The 17,488-nt window shown below is 35.5% G+C and overlaps 1 protein-coding gene across 1 annotated transcript in view; it reads right to left on the bottom strand.

The window, feature by feature from the left end:
• Positions 1-17,488, bottom strand: part of LOC108709572 (ephrin type-A receptor 7) — a 310,721-nt gene that overhangs the window by 232,428 nt on the left and 60,805 nt on the right. The window contains exons 2-3 of the mRNA XM_041584012.1: positions 5,196-5,260; positions 1,807-2,476 (exon numbers count right to left, since the gene is read on the bottom strand). Coding sequence (XP_041439946.1) covers positions 1,807-2,476; positions 5,196-5,260 — 735 coding nt within the window. The remainder of the gene's footprint in view (positions 1-1,806; positions 2,477-5,195; positions 5,261-17,488) is intronic.

Below are 17,488 nucleotides of genomic sequence, written 5' to 3'. Positions count from 1 at the left end.
AGCTCATTTATAAGACAGTTTTGAATCGCAAAGATACATTTGTGTCTGCAGCCTCTAGTGCAAAGCCAGCAAATAATGTATTTGAGTGCAAAGCCAAAATGTGGAGCCAGCCAGGAGCATTTCCTAGTTCTATGGCACTGCATATAGCTTATGGTTTTATATTTGGTTAATCTAAACAACAGCTAAACAAAACTCAGGTTTTTATATTTCTGTGTAAAAATCCATCTATACATAATCTATCTATCACATACTGAATACTTTCCAAGCCACCGGCAAAACACGAATAAAATGTGTTTCCAAAAAGACCATTCACAAACAGTATATACAGTAATTGCTATCCTACTGAAAAGACCATTCAAAAACAGTATATACAGTAATTGCTATCCTACTGAATATTCACTTGTCTAAAATTATAGATACTGTATTTATCATCATTTTTTTCCCTCTGCAGATGTACCATAAGCTGTTTTAAAGGATAAGTAAACCTTAAAAAAAAGTGAATGTAAAATGAATGAGGGTGCTATTCTAAGCACTTTTGCAATGTACATTCATTATTAATTTTTTAATTCCAAGATATTAAAGGATAAATGTGCAGTTAATATGAATGGTTTTTGTTACAACAGCACCACCTGCTGGTCATTTTCTAACCAGTCTGACCACCAAGTAGCCAAGGAAGTTGCTTAGGAATGATGTGAGAAAGGTTTCTAGTTTTTCCTAAGCAGAAGAACATCGGAGCAGCCTCTTTCTTTCTCCTGACAACTTCCTTGACTACTTGGTGGTCAGACTGGTTGGAAAATGACCAGCAGGTATCACTGTTGTAACAGAAGTCATTCATGTTAACAGTAAGGGGCCGATTCACTAAGCTCGAGTGAAGGATTCGAATGAAAAATACTTTGAATTTCGAAGTATTTTTTGGGTACTTCGAATCGAAGTCGAAGGTCGTAGTCGAAGGTCGAAGTAGCCCATTCGATGGTCGAACGATTCGAACGAAAAATCGTTCGACTATTCGACCATTCGATAGTCGAAGTACTTTCCCTTTAAAAAAAACTTCGACCCCCTACTTCGGCAGATAAAACCTACCGAAGTCAATGTTAGCCTATGGGGAAGGTCCCCATAGGCTTGCTAAACTTTTTTTGATCGAAGGATTTTCCTTCGATCGTTGGATTAAAATCCTTCGAATCGTTCGATTCGTAGGATTTAATCGTTCGATCGAACTAAAAATCCTTCGATCGATCGAACGAACATTTAGCGCTAAATCCTTCGACTTCGATATTCGAAGTCGAAGGATTTCAATTCGAGGGTCGAATTTCGAAGTATTTTTAACTTCGAAATTCGACCCTTAGTGAATCTGCCCCTAAATGTATCCTTTAATATCTTGGAATTAAAAAAAATGAGGCCCGCTGTGTTTTGGATTTTTATATTGTACAGGGTTGTTCTGTGCCTTTGGACTGTGAACACTGTAATGACTTGACTGGCTAAAAGTTCTGGCCCTGAATACTTCAAAACTGATCATCTACAGACAAAACATTAATTACAATAGGTTCTCACACCCCACTGAAAGCAGCTATAAATGCTCTGTTATATTGCTTCATTTTTGCCTTAATACACAAGCCAAACTGGCTAAGACAATTAAAATATCAGGAGATATTAGTTACAGGACGGACATACAAGAAAAAGATAACAATGTGGACTAGCAAAATTGCCTACTAACCATTAGCATTCACTTGCATGTCATTTTTTACAGATTTAACTGTCACATATTGTATTATTCCAACAGATCTATAGAGACCATAAACAGTTTTTTACCTGTGCAGCTACCCTCTATCTCTTCAAATCCAGCACTACAAGTACATTTTCCAATAGGGACGAGCCATTCACCCTCTGCACTGCAGTGCATCCTGGGAGGATTATCAAGGTCTACTTCAGAGTTATTCACACAAGTTCCCCTTACTTCCACAAGAGTTGAGAAAGCAGCCTCTGCAACAGTGTCCGGAAATACCGCCAGGTTCTGCACAGTGGACAGGCACTTTTTATAATAGACACGTACAGAGACAAGGGCAACACAAGCTCCAACATCCTGAAATCCCAGGTGAAAGCCTCTCTTGTTAAGGTGCCCAATCTCCCTGACTTCTGTATTCAGTTTCATTTTACGCTCTCCCAGATCGCCTTGTGTGAAGCTCTCATCAGCTGCTATGGTATCAATCTTGACATACTTGCTCTCTTTAATGTTTCTTCCTAGGTCGTAATCAGATTCAATGTAGTAAAGGTTAAAGGTCTCCTTGCATGTCCCGACCACCCCGGGAATGCTATTACAATCTCTTAGTGTAAATTTCAGCTCAACAAAGATCCTTTGGCCATTCCGTCTTAAAATCCAGCCTGTCTGCAGCCAATTGTTTTGGTTTGGCTCCATCACATTGCAGACCTGGTATGTACGAATTGGTTTGTAGTTCTCATCAACACCACTGATTTCTTCCCACTACAAAAAAAGAGAGAGAAAACAAATGTCATTCAAAGCATTTTTTCACAAGTATATGCTTGTTACCTGCAGGAGAAGTAATAGGTTGATACTTAATTAAATAAAACTGCCATACAATAAATCGAATGCAGAGTTATCACTGCTATACAGCTATATAAAATATCTCTTATCAAATAACAATGAGTCAACTATACAGGTAACCCGTTATCCAGAAAGCTTCGAATTCTGAAAAGGCTGTCTCCCATAGACTTCATTTTTTTTTTTTTTACAAATAATTAGCATTTTTAAAAATGCCTTTTCTCTGTAATAATAAAACAGTAGCTTGTACAGTCTATTGGGTTTATTTAATATTTACATGAATTTCTAGTAGACTTAGGGGCAGATTTATCAAGGCTCGAAGTGAAAATTCAATGTAAAAAAATTTGAATTTCGAGCTATTTTTGTGTACTTCGAATATTACTATTCGGATATCGAAATTTATCATGTACTGTCTCTTTAAAGGGGTCGTTGACTTTTAAATTAACTTTTAGTATGATGTAGATGAGAGGGATATTCTGAGACAATTTGCAATTGGTTTTCATTTTTGATTATTTGTGGCTTTTGACTTATTTAGCTTTTTATTCAGCATCTCTCCAGTTTGCAATTTCAGCAGTCTAGTTGCTAGGGCCAAATACCATAGCAGCCATGCACGGATTTGAATAAGAGACTGGAATATGAGGCCCGAAGAGAAAGATGAGTAATAAAAAGAAGCAATTAAAATACATTTGTAGCCTTACAGAGCATTTGTTTTTAGATGGGGTCAGTGACCCCCAGTGACCCCCATATGAAAGCTGGTCAGAAGAAAAAGGGAAATAACTCAAAAACTATAAAAAATAAGCAATGACCAATTAAAAAGTTGCTTAGAATTGGCCATTCTATAACATATAAAAGTTAGCTTAAATGTGAACCACCCCTTTAAAACTTCGACTTTGACCGTTCACCATCAACATTTTTTGGGGCAAATACTTCTATTCAAATTCCATTGAATGTGCTAAAACTTAGATTTGAACTATTCAAATACAGCCTATTCACCTGAAGTTAAAAACTTTGATTTTTTAAAGAAATTTAGATTGGTCTTTTTTTTATTTGAATTTCGAAGTTATGGGAGTTCAAAAAAACTCCCATTACTTCAACATTCGACCCTTGATAAATCTGCCCCTAAAGGTATGAAGATCCAAATTACAGAAAGATTTGTTATTTAGAATGCCCCAGGTCTATTCTATGTAAAGTATAATATTTTATATACTGTACTTTATACAGTATGTGTGTGTTCTACAGACAACAAATTATTAATTTAGCTTACTTGTTTTTGTCTCTAAAGTTACAAAAAAGATAAAAATGACTTCAAAATTTCATTTTATAAAATCCACTACCATTTCTATGACAGAATAATGTGTTCATACCTGTTTTGTCTTTGCTACCTACTATAGCTAAAGAGAATAATCCTCTCTTGGGTATGTGTCTTCTGTACTTTATATATGCCCTGGGGTGTTTCTCAAAGTGTTTGTCACAATCTTTTTTTATACCAAGACTATATAAACAGATTATCCCAAGAGAAGAGGCTTTATAAGGAGCTTACGCTCACCCGAGACATCGGAGACAGACACAACCTTCACTACAAGTAGTGCCCCTGAGGGTTCTATTTAGGCCATTTAACCATGTTATGTTTGTGTAACTAAGAACTAAAATTTTGTACCTCTGTATCTGAATTGATATAATTAAAATATGTGTAAATTTATATGTATGTGTTTCCTCTCCCAAAAAAATATAACTAGAAATAATGGAAACAGAACAAATAAATCCTTGTAGTAATTAAGGTGCCTAGGGTTTTGTTGGTCATTGTATTTGTTCCACGTAAGTAAGTATACTGTGTGATTTTATACTGAATATGCACAGCGGGAACAGTCAATCATATTGATGTGACTGCCATTCTGAAGCACTGTAATGTTTACTTACAAATATAGATTATCTCTGTATGAACACTTTCAGTTTACTCCAGTCCTGTCTGCAATATTTGTGAATGGCCCATGATTTGAACCACATTCATTCCTTTACTTTTTACTGTGCAATAAACTTGTTAATAAAGTTGTGGATGTAACTGGTACATATCTAAAAATGATTTGTCTAGTGTAGAAGGTGAATGAAAAGCCAAAGTCTAGCGATGGGCGAATTTATTCGGCAGGCACGAATTTGCGGCAAATTTGCGTGATTCGCCACCGGCGAATAAATTGCCCGTGAAAATTCGCTGGCGTCCAAAAAAACAGACGCCCGCATCAAAAACGGACACTGGTGCCGTTTCGCGAATTTTTTGCCGTTTGGCAATTCACTAATTTTTCGGTGAAGCGAAACGGCACAAATTTGCCCATCACTACCAAAGTCCATTTGTAGAATATTCTTGAATATGTACCGACATGTGAGCGAATGCACATTATATAGGAATTTTGAGACAGCCTACCATCTTGACAATATCACCTGCATTTTGGTAAACTGGTTGTCTATGCATAAAGTGATGTACAAATTACCTATGAAGAAGGAGCATTATGCTAATACTTGGGCAATCTATTATATTCATTTTCAAAATGACATTGGTTTCAAGGAATAAATTGCAAATGCACATATATTAGCCCAGGTCTCCTTCTACTGGCATACTAACTAATATATAGATTAATATTGTACGTACTCCATTAGGTGGGTGTGAAGTCCAGCCCAGTTCTGCTTGTGATTCTTTGGAATCCAGTAGAATAACTGCAATAAAACAGTAAAAGGATAATAAAAATGGTGTAAAAAAGTTTTTTTTTCTCTCCCTGTCTTTGGTTACATTTAGTCAGACATTAATTGTAATTTCCAAAAGTTCTGGATTCGACTTCATTTCTCAACACTGCACAACGCAGGCATATATTATAATGTCACATAATTGGTACTTTCTCACAGGGTAACTTTTAAGCTCAATGGCATGCTTTTAATGTCAGATAACAAACCCCATTTATAATTATCACGGTGCTTATTCAGCTGCAAACTACTGGCCATGTTAAGTAAACATTAGCAAATCTTAAGTATTTACAGAAAATAAGGAAATATATGTTTATATATGTATATTAAAAATAAAAGAAAGCAAAAAAATGGAGGACAGAAAAGCTCATTTATGAACATAATAGCAAGTGCTGTAACACCAAAATGCAATCATATTTGCTCAAAGCATCATTACGCATGCGCAGTCTGCTCGGATGAACTGAGCACAATTGCGGCAATTGATTCAAGGGAACCCCGGTTTTCCATTGCAACTGCAAGAGTCACGCAGACTCGGGCCTAATCAGATATTTGCACTCATAAATTTGAGCTCCAATCCGCTTGTGGCCACAATTTTCATGGGAAAAAATCCTGGATTATGGTCTAAAAACATAATTATTAATGTGTTCTGTGTTCTGAATTGTGCTTTGTGCACTGCACTTAGGGTTGCTACTTGGCTAGTGAGCCAGGGCATGTGCACTCCCTACAACTACCTGCAACTCCCTGCCTGCAATTATTGCAGTGGAACCTCAAAACTTTGACCATCATGGAGCTCTTGGGGAAAACCATGGAGATCACGTTGTCCTTCCCTGTATTTGCTTCCCATTCACATGAATTTCAAGGGGCAGATTTATCAAAGGTCGAGGTGAATTTTCGAATGAAAAAAAAAAATCGAATTTCGAGCTATTTTTTGTGTACTTCGACTAGGGAATAGTCCAAATTCCATTAGTATTTGAAAAAAATTCAAAAATCGAAATGTATCATGTACTGTCTCTTTAAAAATTCGACTTAGATCATTCGCCATCTAAAACCTGCTGAATTGCTGTTTTAGCCAATGGGGGACCTCCTAGAACCCATTTGGAGTCAATTGGTGGACTTTGAAAAATCGAACTATCTTTTTGGGAAAAACTTTGAATCGAATTCAATTGATTGCGCTATTGATTTGATTTGAATTCGGCGGAATACGGACCTATTCGATCGAAAACAGACCTATTCGACCCAAAAAAAACTTCGCCTTAATTTTGGCTGGTCTTTTTGAATTCGAATTTCGAAGTTTTTTCAATTCGAAATTCGACCCTTGATGAATATGCCCCTAAATGTTCATTCTGTGGCTGACACATTTTCCGTGGTGTTTGGCATGCTTATGGCATAAATTATATTATCAAATGTTTAAAAGCTAATTAATTACAGATATACCTTATGTCACAAGCATCACGGATATATAGAATGTATAGAGTAAATCTATATCTGTATTCAAAGGCAATGGCAAATGGTATAATCTGCAATGTTCTAATTGTGTGCATAATATCTGCTGCATCTGTGGGATTTTCCCCCTTTAAAAATCAAAGAAATTCAAAATGATTCTGGAAAATAACTTAGGGTATAATTATCATTTAGTTATTAAAACACAATGTGAGATCATAATTCAACCCGCCTTTGTTAAAACTTGACCTATGGCATGGCTAGCTTCATTAAATGTCAGGCATAAGGTTGGCTTGATAGAACACAAAACAACTGAGACATGATGGTATTTTTACAGTATTATTTCACGTATCCAGATGTCTTACAAAACATAAAACAAGTAATAAATATAACAAGATGGATGTGTCATATTTTAGTTGCACCGGCAGGTATATCAAACCTGTTACATATCTTTGCGTTATCCACAAAATGTGTATGTTCTAGGCTTTTCTGCATAGAAAGCTTAACAAATATTTATATATAATATATATATATATATATATATATATATATATATTTGGGCAGATTTATCAAGGGTCGAATTTTGAATTCAAATTCAAAAAGACCAACCGAAATTAAATTGAAGGTTTATTTTGGCTGAATAGGTCCATCTTTAATCTAATTCGAATCGTACGAATCGAAGTAAGATCGTATTCGATCTAATTCAATTCGAAGTTCTTCCAAAAAAAAAACTTCGAATTTTCAAAGTCCCCCAATTGACTCCAAATAGGTTCTAGGAGGTCCCATCATAGGTTAAAACAGCAATTCGGCAGGTTTTAGATGGCGAATGGTCAAAGTCGAATCTTTAAATAGACAGTACATGAATTTCGAATTTGAACTATTCACTAGTTGAAGTACACAAAAATTCGCTTGAAATTCGATTTTCTTAATTTCAAATTTTCACTTTGACCTCTAATAAATCTGCCCCTTAATATATATATTCCAAAATTGCATACATATTGGTCTTAAATTAAAGGGGATGTAAACCCATTTCCACTGTGTACAGGCATCACTTAAGACATACCACTGAGAACATTTTGAACTATGGTAGTTCATTTTGACCTTTTTTTTTATATTTTATCACTTCTATTCCAGAATACTGCATGCAGGTTTGTATGCAGAACTGAATACAATGGAAATATTTATATACACTGCTTGTGTATCACAGCTCACTGAGCATTCCTCCTTCTTCTATTCTGGATTAATTGTATCCCAATGTAGAGATAATGAAAAAGAAAAATATATATCTGTATGACATCTCTTTTTATTGTACTAATGAGATATGGATTGTTTACTTAACTCCCATCTTGCTATGCCTCATCCTGACAGAGAAACCATGTAAGTCCTAAACATACTATAAAGTAGGAGTGATGCTCGCTGGATCGCGATTCACTGTGCATTGGATCATATCAGTCAATGAAAGTTTTAGGAAAAATAAAATGTTTTTGAATGTGATAGACATAGGGGTACTTATTAAAACTCATATTTTTCTCATTATATTAAAACAAAAATTTGACCTAACTCCCAACCACGATTTGACTTAATTTACTTAAATATCTGAATGAAAATTGTATGTGCAGGAAAAGTCTTGACAAAATCGTGCAAGAATTCAAATTATGCAACTTTTTCGATTTGTCAAATTTTTCAAAAACCAGTGTCAAACAGCCTGAAACCCTCGAACATCATGAAGGGAAAAAACATCTTCCCTCATAAATGCAGGCAGGGTAGTATTCATATATATACAGAGATGTGTTAATGATGGCTTTTTAAAGTTTTTTTTTTTAAATGTATAATAAATGTTAAATGTATAATATATACATACAATAAGGGGCCGATTCATCAAGAGTCGAATATCGAGGGTTAATTAACCCTCGATATTCGACTGGGAACTAAAATCGTTCGACTTCGAATATTGAAGTCGAACGATTTTGCGCAAATCCTGCGATCGATCGATCGAAGGATTTTTCGTTCGATCGAACGATTAAATCCTTCGAATCGAACGATTCGAAGGATTTTAATCCAACGATCGAAGGAAAATCCTTCGATCAAAAAATCACAGGCAAGCCTATGGGGACCTTCCCCATAGGCTAACATTGACTTCGGTAGGTTTTATCTACCAAAGTAGGTGGTCGAAGTATTTTTTAAAGAGACAGTACTTCGATTATCGAATGGTCGAATAGTCTAACGATTTTTACTTCGAATCGTTCGAATTCGATCGAATTCGATCGAATTTAACCAATTCGATGGTCGAAGTACCCAAAAAATACTTCGAAATTCAAAGTTTTTTTAATTCGAATCCTTCACTCGAGCTTCATGAATCGGCCCCTAAATCTTACATGATGTTGCATTAATAAGAATTTTTCATTAGATTCACTAAATGCAAACACCTATTTTCAGTTAAGCAGGTTGTAAGGTTTCCTCTTTATAATTTAATTTACATTTACAAAAGAGGAAAATGCCCTATTGCTTAAAGGAAAACTATAACCCCAAAATGAATATTTAAGCAACATATAGTTTATATCATATTAAGTGACATATTTAAGAATCTTACCGAACTGGTATCTATATTCTAGTAAATATTGCTCTTTTACATCTCTTGCCTTAAACCACCATTTCCTGATGGTCTGTGTGCTGCCTCAGAGATCACCTGACCAGAAATACTACAACTCTAAGGGGCACATTTACAAAGCTCGAGTGAAGGATTCGAATTAAAAAAACTTCGAATTTCGAAGTGTTTTTTGGGCTACTTCGACCATCGAATGGGCTACTTCGACCTTCGACTTCGAATCGAACGTTTCTAACTAAAAATCGTTCGACTATTCGACCATTCGATAGTCAAGTACTGTCTCTTTAAGAAAAACTTCGACCCCCTAGTTCGGCAGCTAAAAGCTACCGAACTCAATGTTAGCCTATGGGGAAGGTCCCCATAGTCTTGCCTGTGTTTTTTTGATCAAAGGATATTCCTTCGATCGTTGTATTAAAATCCTTCGAATCGTTCGATTCGAAGGATTTAATCGTTTGATCGAACGAATAATCCTTCGATCGTTGGATTAGCGCTAAATCGTTCGACTTCGATATTCGAAGTCGAACGATTTTAGTTCCTAGTCGAATATCGAGGGTTAATTAACCCTCGATATTCGACCCTTAGTAAATCTGCCCCTAACTGTAACAGGAAGAAGTGTGGAAGCAAAAGACAGAACTCTGTCTTTTAATTGGCTCATGTGACCTAACAAGTATGGTTTGTTTGGAATGTTTGTGAGTACAGTGAATCGTACAATCCCAGGGGGCAGCTCTTATTTTTTAAAATGGCAATTTTCCATTAAGGATTACCCAATGGCACATAATACTAAAAAAGTATATTATTATGAAAATGGTTTATTTACATGAAGCAGGGTTTTACAAATAAGCCGTTTTATGCAATAACTTTCTATAGAGACCTACATTGTTTGGGGGTATAGTTTTCATTTAATCCTTTCATGGATTACAGTGCATGGCATGATGGTTTTGTTGCAATAATGGTACAGATATAGGATCTTTTATTCGGTGGAATGGTTGGGACCTGGGTATTTCTTGAAAAAAAGGCCTTTCCATTATGGGGAGCAGCATGATGCTTTAAGGCTACATAGAAATATTTACAAATATTTACACATTAAAAAAGCCCAAAAAAAGTATTTATGTTAATTTAGCAATATCACATACAAGTGAATAATTATTTATTTAAATAAGATACTATCAGGAAGTGCCATTGCTTTTAGGGGTATTAAAGATTTTTGAAACCACGACTAAACTCACAAACTCTAAAACCTCAAATGTCATTGAATATAAAAATACAAATGAAAAAAATACAAAAATCTTGATAAAATCGAGATTTATGACAATTTCTAGAAATGAAGAAATCCAAAAACCTCTAAAAGTCAGATAGCTCCTATTGATTTCAATGGCACTTTGACAACTTTTACTTGGCAAAGTTTTGCCTTAGAGTCTAAAGTCTTGAATTTTTAGAACTTTTTATAAATACAGGAAAACCACACATTTTTAAATATAAAGCAGGAGAACACAAGGCAACAGACACACCACAGAAGGATAAAAGATATCCTGATATAAGGCGAGAGAATACTTGTTATGCCCATTATTATTTTTTGTGTAATATTTTTTCTATGTATGTTTACTTTGAGTAGGGGGCACACTGACCTCTGCCTTTCTAATTTCATATTTAAAGTTTAACTTCCAGAATGATGAATAGATATCAATATTTATGTTTCTCATTTCAAAATCCACTAAACTCAATCAATTGTGCAAAAGCAGACCTCTACAGGATTACTGCGGCCATCAAGGAAAGCCAAAAGACCTAATCAATAAATCAGCAAGCACAAAGCCTCCTCATTCCACTGATCAGCTTCTAACAACTGTCACTGGTCCCATTTGTAACATAGAGGTCTCCCATACATTGACCAGTGTGACTGAGCAAACATTTAGGGATTGGTTTGTAATAATGTACTTAATCAGGGAGTTTTCTTTATAAATTATCTTTACATTTATACTATATATATATATTTTATGTTTATTTGTATATACTGCTGTCTGTGTCCAGAGTTTTGTATACAGTTATACAAACATGATTGGTGACTGCCCAGGAGATATTACAATTTCAGGTTTGTGCTTGACCTACAGAGGGTGGTTAATGCATTCATTCAAGGTAACAAAAAACTAAACTGGAAATGAACAGAGGCCAATTAGACAGAGTTCAGTAGCTTCACATCTGTACCTCCTCCTGTAATAACAAATCTGCAATATCTGAAATGCACCAGAAAATGCACTTGAAATACAACATATTTGAAACATTATTCCACTCCATAAAACAATCAACAATAAGACCATGTTGGTTCACAAGTCTGCTGATTCAAACTCTCCCTAACAATTAGCTTTTTGCCTCTCTCAAAAATGAAGATGTTGATTGCCTATTTTTCATCTCCAGAACAAGCAAAGCTTTATGGATCCTCTTGCAGACTCACTAGAGCTTGCAAATGATCAGGGGAAGTAAACCTTCCATAACAGTAATGCATGATGTCACAGGCTACCAAAATGCTGCTGGACTACACCCAGAACACTTGATACTGTCAGAGATTAAAGCAAGTTTAATGCAAGAGGATCCTCTACTATATGTTAATTCTTGTATACAACCAAAAAAATTTTGCTGGCCAAGCTGTGGAGAAAGAGGAAGCAGTCTGTCTCTGAGGAATATCAAAACAGCTAAAGAATGTATGCATTTCAGTCTGATTAAAAACTGCAATAAAAAGAACAACAAATATAGATGTTATATAATGCCCACTCTTCTGCATTCACTTCAATTCCCTCTAAGGACCAACAACATGTTCCCTAATGTATCTTTCTCTGATGAGACTTAATGGGTAGACCACCAATGGAATGTTTGTCTTGGATTTACCAGTGCTATAAAGTATCCCCGCAAGCAGTCCAATTGAATAATCCCTGCGCTCTAAAAATATATCAGAACTTCCTATCAGAACCTAATCAGGTCAATGTCTTTCCCTTTGATGTTTCATTACAGTTAATAACAGAAGCCAAAATTGATATTAAAATTGATATGAATGATTCTTACTGGAGGACTTATTTGCACCTATAAATAAATGTTTGCGTGTATGATTTGGAGAGCTAGGAGCTCAATAGAAAGATTTATGGGAGGTTTACACTGCCTTTATAAATGTAGACTAATATGCTTGTATATAATTAGTTTATTTCCATAGAAAGTGCTTTGCATTGACTTGTATTTATGACTAAATTTCTTTATTTGATCCAAACTATCTAGAAATAACATTGATTGATGTATACCATCTATACAACCTGCATTGTGTTTTTGTTTGGGAGATGTGAAAAGTATGGAGTTTGAAACAGATGTTATAAATCTCCTTAATTCAAAAATCATAAAACCCACATCTTTTTCAGAATAAATTCAGCTACTTAAATATATTTAAAAAAAAAAGAACAAAAGAAATACTGACAGCAAGGATTACTAAATTTGCCAATAAAAAGTATAAAGAAAACTGGGAGTGTGACAAATTTCAGAAGTTTTAATGGCAGCCTGTAACAAAGTGTTTTTTTTTATTCAAATAAACTCTCAGGTATATAAATTAACGGTCATTCTACGTGACATGTTTGTCAACATATGCAAATAGTGTCTTTTTATTTGAAGAGGCTGTTGTGCAACATTCCAGTCATGTTCAAAATACCGGTGCAGAAACAATATTGGTATATGAATAAGTCTAGAATGGAGGTTGGTCCATCATAATGCACTATACTACCTTGTGCAAAACATCTGTAATGTCTATTTACTGAATGCAAAACATCTGTAATGTCTATTTACTGAATATATCGGAGAGCATTGTTAATTCCATGTGCTACATCTACTGAAGGGGAAATATTTAGATGGAAATAGTTAGGTAAGGTTAGCACCCATGATGTCACTTGTGATGCCCGAAATTGTTTGCAGCACTAGCAATGTACAGTTAAGTCCCTATCTGGCTGCAGCATAGCTTCAAGTCTGGAGTTACAGTAAGTACTAGTAATGTCCGAATTTATTTGGCAGGCGCAAATAAATTCACAAAACTCGAAATTCACCAGCGTAAAAAAAAATGTCAAAACTGAGACACCAGCGCTGTTTTGGACAAAGTTAGGGGCAAATTGAAGTCGGGTTGTGCCACTTCATTCTTATCCCATATGAACACATGTTTCATTGGTAGCACTGCTGGTTTTCTGTCTTTACATTTCTGTAATTTTTCTGCTTTTACTGATTATTTATTATCTTGGGATTTCTTGGATACATATAACCATTATGCTATTATCTTCATAACCACACTGACATTTTGACACATGGTTATTATATTGCAGTCTAGCACAGTACTCTACATGGCACTCTGCATCGAGATAATTATATTAATATTTAGACTTTGTTTGGCTTTTGTTTTTTATTTATTTTTATTATATTTATAATTATGGTTTATTCTAGTGATATATAGTGATGCAGTATGATGTCACCACATTGTTCTCATTGTCTTTTTTTGCCACTATGGGGTAAATTTACTAAGCGGCGAAAATTTGGCAGCGACGGCTTCGCATGCCATAGCAACACTTTGCCAGGTGAAAATTCGCTCACACAATGCTAATTTACAAAAATGCAACGTTGCGTCCAGGGCGCCGAACGCTAGCATTACTTTGCCAATCAAAGCGAAGATGCGCTAGCATTCAATTATGCCTAGCGCAACTTCCTTAGACTTCTTTGCTCAGGCTAATTTGCATACAGTGGGAAATGATAAAGTTGAATGGACGTATATGTTGCAGCAAATACACTACATTACACAAGTCCAGGGAACCTTAATAAAGACAATAGAGTTGTGCTAATGCCCTACACATAAGCCCACTGTATAGTTATATTCCATATGTTAGAAAATGTATGGGGGAACCCCGTTACCTAAAAAAAAAAATGTAAGAACTTTTGCAGGTTATCACTCTGAAAAAAGGAAAAGATGCCAGTGCTTTTTGGACTCATTTTTGAAACTTTTTCCACTAAAAAATACAATATACGTAACAGAAAAATAAGGAAGATCTATGTACTCCATTGCACTTTGCCTGGTCTGAGCTGGCTTTGGCAAGTTTGGCGAAAGAGGTAACCAGAGCGAAAATTCACTTGGCGATAAGAGTGTGAATAAACGCTAGCATCTGTCTCTTTCGCTAGCGAAGTTGCCACTGCGCCCATTAGTAAATTTACCCCTGTGTGTTTATTTGGACTTTCTCTTTGTGTATTTCCACATTGAAGAGCTTTGTTTAGGCCGAAACATCAGTCTCCAGAATAAATACACTCTTTATTTAAGTTTACTATAAGTCATGTGTTGTGCAGATTTCTGCTTGCTGATGAATATACACTGAGATGAACTGCACTTTGACTCCATATACAAATTTATACATGAGGGCTTGCTATTTTTTGTTTATGCAATGTACAGTAATGTTGGATATTTAGTGCAGGATCCCAGGTGAGCCACTGTGACAGTAGGAGGAGCTGTCACCTTTCTAGGGAGATTTTACCAACCTGCAGATATAATTATCTTGATGCAGAGTGCCATGTAGAGTACTGTGCTAGGGCAGGGTGGTGATGTCTTTGAGGCAACATAGTAGGTTAGGTTGAAAAAAGACACACGTCCATCAAGTTCAAACATTCTTTATAAAACCTGCCTAACTGCTAGTTGATCTAGAGGAAGGCAAAACACCCCTTTGAAGTCTCTCCAATTTGCCTCAGAGGGGGAAAAAAATCCTTCCTGGCAGTCGGACCATTCCCTAAATCAACATCCAAATCTTATGACTCTTGGCCAGTCTCTCCTCATAGCTGAGATTTTCTCTGGACCCTCTCTAATTCAATAATGTCCCGCGTGAGCACTGTACAGTGTATTCTAGATGGGGCCTTACCAGCGCTCTGTACAGTGAAATAATAACCCCCTCCTCCCGTGAATCTATGCCCCATTTAATACAGCTCAAGACCTTGTTTGCCCTTGAAGCTGCTAACTAGCATTGCTTGCTACAGCCAAGTTTATTATTTACAAGGACTCCAAGGTCCTTTTCCATTATGGATTTGATTAATGAATTTCCAGTGAGGGTATAAGTGTCTTGCATATTTTTATATTCCAGGTGCATGACTTTACATTTATCAACACTGAATCTCATCTGCCACTTAGCCACCAAGATTAGCAGTTTGTCAATATCCTGCTGCAAGGATCTCTCCTCTATTGTATATACTGAGAAAAAAAACTTATTTAGCACATTTGCCTTTAAAGTATCTGTTATTATACTGGTAACATTATTTAAAGGAGCCACACTCTCAGCCTGCATCTTTTTACCATTAATAAACATTAAAAACGTTTTGGGGTTAGTTGTAGCCTCTGCTGCAATGTGCTCCTCATTTTCTATTTTTGCCTTCCAGATTTCTGTTTTACGACATTTATTATATTGTTTATATTCATTTAATGCAGCTTCATAGGGTGCTTCTACATTTACTTTTTACGTGAATAAATTGAGAAAAGTAACAATTTAATATACTTTTAAACGACAGCCATTGCTGTTCTGTGTTTAGCAGAACATTCTGGGTTTTAGTTGCCTCAGTGTATATTTGCTTTTTGCACCAAACATTAAGGGGGTTATTAATCAAAGTCTGAATTTATCTCAATATTTTCTGCTACAAACTGATCAAATCCGCTCTTTTTTTACGCTTATTTATTATTACATTTTCCCGAAAATTTTCTTTGCAGGAAAAACAGATTTTCAAGATTTTTTCAATTTCTTCAGAATTTTTACCCGAAAACTTCGAGGTATAGCACGAAACCCAGCACACATCAAAAAATCATTCAGACATCTCACATTGACTTAAAAAATAAGCAAACTAAGTTCTCCGCACTGCCCTTTCGATTTGTTAAAAAATGCATCAAATCCTTTCTTGGGTACACCGCTATCCCAACATCCAGCAACAAATTAAAGAATGAGGAGAGCACTTCTCAATAGCAAAAAAACGCTGTGGTTGTGTTTTGGGAAGTGCTCTCCTCATTCTTTAATTTGATCTCTCATTGACTTATATGCAACCTCAACAGGTCTGAGATGCCGATTTTCAGATTCAGAAAATTCCAAAAAAATTGTGATTTTATAACAACAAAAAAAAATCTCAAATTTTTCATGATTTTTGCATTTCAGAGTTTAGTAAATAACCCCTTAAATGTGTTCACACTATGTTCACTATTACCCAGGGGTTCATTTACTTGCACAGTTGCTATTCATTCTGCGTCATTAGAGATCACTAGATTCAGTATAGCATAGTTTCTGGTTGGCTCCTCAACAACAGGTGGGTAGTGATGTAAGCATTGCCCACAGTATAGTAACTTGCCCACAGTGATAGCTGTAACCATTTATTGTCATTATATTTATGCTGTAATACTTCAACCTACCCTGGTTTTGCTTCCTATCTTTAAGGCACAGGCCAAAGAGGAATATACACACACAGTGCTCTATCCTGTTTTGTGACTTGTTAAAGAGCCACTTTGCAATGGCAGACAATTCATAGGGGTACCAGGAGTTATTCTGTTATTTTTAACAGTTTGAAATGTAGCTATGTATTGGGTTAGCTGAACAGAGCATAACATTTTAATTATACAGAACACATTTTGAGAAGGGCAATATAGAGCTTTAAATGTGTTTGGAATCAAAATACACAAAATGCTTCATGGACAATTCTGATATTTGATATAATAAACTTTTTTTTAATTCGCTATTTCCCAGCTTATGTACTCACACATCTGGCTTGGAAATATTAAAGGGAGATTGCATTATGTGTCTCAGTCTGCCATTACACAAGGTTATGTCTGCATCACTGGCACTGCTTTGCCTTTAAGTGATTTACGCCCATGCTGTTTGATTGATATAAGCTATTTAATGGGAGCTCCCATAGGAATAAGATTACACTGAAACATCTGCAAACGAAAACACAAACTAGAACAAGAACAGTCTGGAGTTGATTCTTATTTGCACATTGCCATTAAACATAGAAAAAAATAGAGACTCTGATTATAAATTTGGTGCGTTTTCCACTTCTAAAAAGAAGAATACGTTTTATAAGTGTGTTTCTAGTCTGTTTGCATACAATATGAAAAGGTCAATAAATATGTTTTTCTTAAAGAG

Source organism: Xenopus laevis, chromosome 2S (genome assembly GCF_017654675.1).
Source record: "Xenopus laevis strain J_2021 chromosome 2S, Xenopus_laevis_v10.1, whole genome shotgun sequence".
NCBI classification, from domain to species: domain Eukaryota; kingdom Metazoa; phylum Chordata; class Amphibia; order Anura; family Pipidae; genus Xenopus; species Xenopus laevis.
This window is presented reverse-complemented; position numbering and strand designations above follow the sequence as displayed.